The 8138-nt window shown below is 35.0% G+C and overlaps 1 protein-coding gene across 2 annotated transcripts in view; it reads left to right on the top strand.

Annotated features, from left to right (window-relative positions):
- Scml2 (Scm polycomb group protein like 2) overlaps positions 1-8138 on the top strand; it is a 65969-nt gene that overhangs the window by 22129 nt on the left and 35702 nt on the right. For both annotated transcript variants that reach the window (XM_015488063.2, XM_048796349.1), the window contains exons 6-7: positions 1841-1929; positions 2813-3056. In XM_015488063.2, the coding sequence (XP_015343549.1) occupies positions 1841-1929; positions 2813-3056 (333 nt within the window). The remainder of the gene's footprint in view (positions 1-1840; positions 1930-2812; positions 3057-8138) is intronic.

The raw sequence follows: 8138 nt of genomic DNA, 5'->3' as shown, positions 1-8138 counted from the left end.
GTTGTTGTTTGACTTCATAATGGCTGCCAATCTTACTGGAGTGAGATGGTATCTTAGGGTGGTTTTGATTTGCATTTCTCTGACTGCTAGAGATGGTGAGCATTTTTTCATGTACTTGTTGATTGATGTTTATTTAAATCTTAAAGGTTATTATTAAGATTTTTTTCCTTTTGACATACAAACCAAAGTGTACAAATTCTAAGTATACAACTTATAACAAACATACCTGTATAACTACCACTCATATCAGGAAATAGAAAACCCTAGAAGCCCACTTCTGCTGATTCCCCAAGTTATAAGCTACCCCTTCCCAAGTATAACTAGCATCCAGACTTCCTAATATTATAGATTAGTCTTATCTGTTTTAAAACTTTTTATATGTGCTTTAATCTGTTTTTGTTTTGGGGTGGGGTTTTTTTGTGTATTTTTTTTTTTTTTTTTTTTAGTTTGTGTATGACTTTAGATGATTTAAAACTTTAGGAGAATCTTGGTGCATGATAAGATGAGATAAAAGTTAAGCAGAAGGACCAGAGAATGATGGTTATGGAATGTTCTTCGGAGAATGCTATTTATTAGATATCAGTAATGTTGATTTATTATAAGAGTAAGTAACAAATCAAGTACATACACTCATTTTTTCCTAATGGCAGTTGTTTTCCTTAGTTGGAGGGTTTTTGTACAGGATTATTAGAAGATGGCTTTTTCTACCTTAACTTTCTTGCATGTAATAATGGATGCATCCATTATTAGTGATTCATATGCCTGTCTATCTTAATGCATTTATCCATCAAGGATGCGTGCTAACTTCTTTCCAGTTCTGGTATGGGCATAGGCAGGTGTTGTATGAAACAGATTGTCCTGAGAAAATGGTAAAATTAGCACCCCCTCTTGTCTTCCTGCTGCCTGTGCCAGATGTTGAGATCTCTAGCAAAGACAACTGTCAAGTCTATTTTGATAGCTTCTGATACGAATTCTAAGATCATGTTTAGATTGCTGAAGCAAGAGCAGTCTTTTTTCTTAACATTTTATGAAAAATTTCAAGTATACATAAAAGAAGAATTTTACAGTGAACACCCCCATACCCACTACTTAGATTCTACCATTATCATTTTATCATACTTGTTTTATTACTTATCTATCCATTTTCTGTCCTTTTGTTAGTTCATCAATCCCTCTTACTTTTTAATACAATTCAGCGTAAGTTATTGATATTAGTATACTTCTCTTAGATGCTTAAATTAACTAGAATTAGCATTGGGTTTTTTTGTATATTAAATCTATATACAATGAAATGTACTGCTGTATATGTACATTTGCTGAGTTCAACAGAAAACTGTCTTTCTGAAAAGAAGAAACCAGGGACTTTGAGGGAAAAAGGCGGGTAAAAGTCTTTTGAAATCTTTACCTGTGCTTGCGTTGTTATTGGTAAAATGGAATTCTTCCAGTCTCTGTCTTGGATCCCCAACAGATATACATGTTCATTGGTAAACCATAGCCAGTAGCTTCTCTAAAATAGAGTTTTGCTGCATGTGGTGGTACACACCTGTAATCAAAAGCTGGGGACTTAGCTCAGTTGTAAAAGCACTCCTGCGTTCATTCCCAGTACCAACAAGAAAAAGTTGCTAACCCCACTGTAGCATTGTTGCCAGACAGTACAGTGGGGATAGTAACAATGAGAGGAGGGTGCATCTGCTCCTCTTGCCTGTATCCTATGTCCTTAGATAAGAAGGTCATTCTCTGGAAAAGAATGATGAGTGAAACATGTTTTTTTTTTTTTAAATACTAACTTGCTATAGTATCACAGGGGGACTTTTTTCATGATTTCTCATTTTTAAAATAGGCTACCAGATGAATGCATCATCATGGCCGATGTTCCTTTTGCGAACACTGACAGGATCTGAAATGGCACCTGCAACTTTCTTTAAGCAGGTAAGTGTCATAAAAAACTTCCAACAACTTATATTTTTATTGTGTTAATGGGAATGCTTAATGCTTTGTCTTCTCTGATATGAAAAAGCAAAAATACTTTTTAAATTACTGGATTGGCAATTAAAGTTGTTTTCTGGCCCAAGAAGGAAGGGGGCCACAGAGAAGATGTATCTTTTCAGGCAGGCCCACAGTGACACTCCTCTTCCAGCCACACCCCACCTTTCTGCTGTTAACACCCAGTCATTCTGAAACTAGGATGGACTGATTAGGTTACTTCTCTCAAAGTCCTATCATTTTATCTCCAAACAATATTGCATTAACATGAAAGCTTTTGGTGGACACCTCATATGCAACCCAAAATACCTACCCTTATGATACTTGTATGCTAGTAAAGAGAGACGGTCAATAAACACAACGTAAAAAGCAAAACATGGACACATGTAAGAAATGATATGTGCTATGCAAAAAGAGGGGAGGGGAGAGAGTGTGTATGAAGGGATACAGAGAGCCATATGGGGGAAGGGGTTTTGTACAATTTTAAGTAAAGTAAAGAATTAGGGCAAGTTTCAAATGAAAAGTGATATGTGAACAGAAACCTGAAGGATCTGATTGTTAACCAAGCAAATATCTACAGAAGAAGTGCTCAAGCAGAGAGAATATCCATGGTTAAGACCGTCATGCAGGTGCTGTCTGAAAAGTTTGAGGAATATCAAGGAAGCAAGTGTAGCATAGTTTCAGATCTGTGAGAATGCATTTCTTCCCATATTAATTGATAAATATAGAGCTTACTTTTTGTGTGCTAAGTATTATAAGAGAATATACTTGAGCAAATGGTTTTTAATACATCTTAACAATGAAAACTTAAAAAAAAATGTTTTGGTAGGAACCACCAAAGCCACCCATAAATAATTTTAAAGTGGGGATGAAACTGGAAGCTATTGACAGAAAAAACCCATACTTGATCTGTCCTGCAACCATTGGAAATGTTAGAGGAGACGAAGTTCATATCACGTTTGATGGATGGAGTGGAGCATTTGATTATTGGTGCAAGTATGATTGTCGAGATATTTTTCCAGTTGGGTGGTGCTGCCTAACAGGAGATGTATTGCAACCACCGGGAAATAGTGGTAAGCTAATACATAACTACATATTCATTTATTAATTCATTCATTTTTATTGAAGTTAGTTCTAACTGCTTTTGTGGCATTGTGGTTAGCATTGGTGATATTAGGACTTCATGTCTAACTAGAGTGGCAGCCAGAACAGCAGTATCACTGTTCAAGCAAGAGAACTAGAAGTCAAGAAAGGCTATGATTAGAATTCTTGAGGGCTGCCCCAACATCATAGTCTTAGTTCCAGTGCACACTGGAGAATATGGGCAAGCTAAAAATTTCATTTGGACCACTGAAGCCTTGTTGCTATAAGCATTGGTCAAGGGTGGGGGGTGGTTCAACTACTTTTATAATAGCTATTCAATTAAAAATTATACACTAGAACTGGGAATATAGCTCTGTGGTAGAATGTGTTAAGTATGCACAAGGCCCTGGGTTTGATTCCTAGTGCCCTAAGGAATCTTTTTACATGGTATATTCCATTGTTCATATTTCAAAGGCAATTTTTCTAAAAGTTGGGCATAACAGCTATTTAAAACGCATTTTGAATGGTTTTGATTCTGTTTTTCAAGTTAAATTGATACTTCGATAGTTTTAAGTAAAATCTACACATAAGTGAAAATTTGTAACTCTTTAGAAGTTGTTATAGATTTCTATGTTATTTTAGTTATGGTACTATTTATTGGCTGTAACGCTAAATTGAATAAGTTGAATACTGTGACCATCTAGATATTTTCTTTCAGAGAAAAGTCCTCAAAATATTGAAGCTTCTTGTTGACTCTTCAAGGGCCTTTAGACATGCCTAAATTGGTCTTCTGTGATGGAATAACTGCTGAGATTTAAGTGAGATCTAAGCATAGAACTCAAACACTGGCCTAAGTTTAATATGAAGCTATTAGTGGAATTAAATGTGAATATAATTAAAATGTACCCCACTAAATGTATTTATACCAGAAAAAAGCTAGATGTAGAAATGAATAGGAAAAATGTGTAGAGGAGAGTGGTGACTATTCTTGTAACTGCTAGTAAGACTTTCTGTAATTTGAGTCACATGTTATTATACTACAATACTGCATGCCTTGATGTTCTTTTTTATTAGGTACCTCTTTTATCATTTCCTTGCTTCCATATTTCTAGAAAGTAGATACTAGTGGTTGAATTTGTAAAATCTAGTACAATACAGATCCGTGTTCATATGCTGCAAAGATAACTAAGGCCTAGTGTATCCCCTCAAGAAGTTTACCTTATAGTGGAAGAGAGATGAATCTCAGGAGGGACTGGTGTGTAAAAAATAATATAGAATTAGCAATTCAAGAATAGAGATGTGTGCTAGGTGTGAAGGGGACCCAAAGACTTCTAATCTGTGCTAGAGGAAAAGGTGGTTGTATAAAGGAATGCTTCACAAAAGGACACATGACGTGAGAAGGAATTTGCTAGGCCAAATGTAAATAGAAGTAGGGTGGACCCGTTACAGTGTGTAAAATTTGTTTATCCTAAAAACTGAGGAGTTTAGTTTGTGACAAGGTGAATTTGGAATGTGTGATTGAGAATGCTATTGTCCTCCAGTACTTTTTTCCCCTTAGTAATACAGTTTGGTTGACAAATGTAATGACTACTTTTGCAGTCAAACCTACAAGTATGATTTTTGCTAAGTACAGATAGTGTGTCCTACTTTCAGGAATTAAAGAATATGGTTTTGGCTAGATCATGAGGTGGGGACCATGTCCTAGGCACTATAAAATAGAAAATGGGAAGTCCCTGAGGACTTCATGCAGCAGAACTTTCGTATTAGTCTATAATGCTCTTCTCTGGACTGTTAATGGAGAGGAATAAACTGTTACGTTATGTAAACCACTATTCTTTTAGCTTTTTCTCTTACTGTGAGCTGAACTTGATTCAGGGTAAAATTTTGACATCCAGATGCACATGTCCATTGGATAGCTGCACATGCAGATATGGTGCCTTAAAAAAAGATCCTGATTAATTAAAAACAGGATTGAGAGTCATCATGTGCACTCAAACAAATACTGTTTGTGCCAGACAGGAGTACAGGTGTGTGGGGGAGGGTGCAGTTTACATGTTTTGTTGATAAGAGCAAATGGTGGAAGTTTTGAGTCTGGTTTTAATTATACATGTTTAACCAGGTGGAAATGGAAGAGAATCGATACAGAATCTTGGGTGTCAACATTTAAGACAGTAATTCTCAAGGGTGGGGTAGGGGAAGGGAGAGGGGGGAAAAAAGACAGTAATTCTCACTCTTGAATCACTTGGAGTCGTTTGTTGAAAGACATTACCCTGGAACTCAATTCCAGGGGTTCTGAGTCAATAGGCTTAGAAATCTAGGACACCGAGAAAAAATGTACGTAAATGTAGGATAATTACTAGATGGTTCTCCTAACAATAGGAGAGGAAATATTTTAACGAGAAAACATTCAACGAGCAAGAAAATAGTCATTGGTGAACTTAGTACATGTGATTAGTGGACTTCTTCATAAAGAGTCAGATTTAGAGTCAGGATTGAATAGGAAATGGAAAATATGGGAAAATATGTGGCTTCTCAGTACATTGTGAGATCTGTCTTTTCTATTCTTACCCTACTGAACATTTTCCCACTTTAAGTAAAATTTGAAAAATCTTATGTTGCTTTGTCTCTTTACCCTCTGCTGTGTGTAATGCTTTCAGTATTTCCTCTACATTCATTGAAAACCACATTAGATAGTGTTATAATTTTGCTTTCATCATCAAACATAATTTAGAAAACATGAGAAGGAAAGTTTATTGTATTTGCCCATATTTTTGCCCTTTCAATTGTTATTTCTTCTTGTTTTTCAAGATTGCTCCTTTCATTATTTTCTTCTTGCTTAGAGAGGGTTTTTTTGGCCATTCTTTTAGGAATGAGGATGACAAATTCTCTTGGTTTTTCTGAGAATGTCTTTATTTTGTCCTCATTCTTGAAGAATATTTGTTAGACATAGAATTCTAGACTGATAGTTTTTCCAGCACTTTTCACGTGCTGGAAACATATCTTCTTTATGGCTTCCAGGGTTTCAGATGAGAAATTTGTAATTATTCAATTTGTTTTCCCATATAGGTTCTATTATGGGTACTGAGCCACAACCCCAGCCCATCCGGTGGCTTTTTAAATTTTTTTGTAAATTTTTTCCTTTTAGATTTACACAACAAATATATTTTGACATATTATACCTACATGGAGTATAACTTATATTAATTAGGATCCCTTTGCAGTTACACACATGATGTGGCATTTCATTGGTTGTATATTCATAAAGGTACATAGGAAAGTTAAGTCACATTCTTTCTGCAGTCTTTCCTATTCCTATCCCCCCTCCCTTTTCTTCATTCCCTTTGTATAATCTAATGAACTTATATCCTGCTCCCACTTATTGTGTGTCAGCATCCACATATCAGAGAGAACATCTGAGATTGGCTTATTTCACTTAGTCTCCAGTTCCATCCATTTTCCGGCAAATGTCATAATATCATTCTTCTTTATGGCTGAGAAATATGCCATTGTGTATATATACCATATTTTCTTTATCCATTCATCTGTTGAAGGTTAGTTCCATAGCCTATCTATTGTGAATTGAGCTGCTTTAAACATTGATGTGGCTGTGTCACTATAGTATGCTGATTTTAAATTCTTTGAGTATAAAACAAGAGTGGGATAACTGGGTCAAATGGTGTTCCATTCCAAGTTTTCTGAGGAATTTCCATACTGCTTTCCATAGTGGTTGCTCTGTGCCTTTTTTTTTTTTTTTAAATAGTGTTGGGGATTGAACTTGGCCTTGTTGATGTGAGAGCTGTACAACCCTAACCTTCTTGTGGCCTTTTTATTTTTATTTTTTTAAAATAAGAATGTATTTGTGTATCATATTTGTGCTTTGAAAGTTTTAGCTTGAAAGGGATTTCTGAATACACTGATTTGTTTTGTTGAGACAGGTGTCCTTATGTTATCAGCTCAAGTGATCTTCCTGCCTCAGCCTCCACTATAGTGCCACCATACCCAGTTTTAAACATATTTTGCACTTAATATTATTTTCACCTTAAGATTGGGTTTATCAGGATGTAACCCCATCCTAAGTTGAGGTGCTTCTGTTTCCCCATGTAAAATATGTTCCTACAAATGCATTCCATCATAGGACTTAACAAAATCTCTGTTTTGTTAGGTATTTAGAATATATCCATATGTATGTTACTAAACTAGATGATATGATAATTACTTCTATGCATATGTATTTGCATATCTCTCTTTTTTCCATTCATTAATTTTGCTGGGGTAAGGGATTTAAAAAAAATATTTTGTTTTAGTTATACATGGACACAAGGTCCTTTTATGTGGTGGTGAGGATTGAACCCAGTGCTTCACATGTGCAAGTGCTCTGCCACTGAGCCACAACCCCAGCCCTAGGGGTATGTTTTTAAAGCTGACAAATGGTTTTTCAGAAAGGTATACCCACTTTTCTCCACCCTCAGACTAAGTGAAAGTAGTTTTTTCATACTCTGGCCAACCTCAGAAATTATCTTTATTGTTTTTGTTATTTTAAGTTTTTCATTTCATAGGTTACTAGTAGCAGTGAATTTTCTTTTTACATGTATTTTAACCATTAATATTTCCTTACAATTTGCCTGTTGATAACCTTTTTTTCATTTTTCCTCTTAGAGTATTCCTTTTCTTATCAATTTGATGGCTTTATTTATTGTATATATCAACCTTTGTCATAAATGTAAAACTTCTTTCTCAGTCATTTGCTTTATAGTGTTATTAATAATGTCTTTTTTAACTTACAGAGCTATTTATTGACTTGACTAGTAAATAATTAAAGGGACTTAATTCCAGTAGGCACTCATAGGAGTAAATTAATTTAATTTCATAAATTAAAAGCATCTATTTTGTTTCTTTTGAATATTTCCTTTTTTAAAAGTTTTTTAAAATTTTTTTTTAGTTGTAGATGGACACAATACCTATTATTTTGTTTGTTTGTTTTATTTGTTTATTTTTATGTGGTGCTGGGGATTGAACAAACCCAGTGCTCATGCATGCTAGGCAGGCTCTCTACCACTGAGTCACAACCCCAG

Source organism: Marmota marmota, unplaced genomic scaffold (assembly GCF_001458135.2).
Source record: "Marmota marmota marmota unplaced genomic scaffold, marMar, whole genome shotgun sequence".
NCBI classification, from domain to species: domain Eukaryota; kingdom Metazoa; phylum Chordata; class Mammalia; order Rodentia; family Sciuridae; genus Marmota; species Marmota marmota.
Note: the sequence above shows the minus strand (reverse complement) of the source record. Positions and strands in the feature narration are given on the sequence as shown.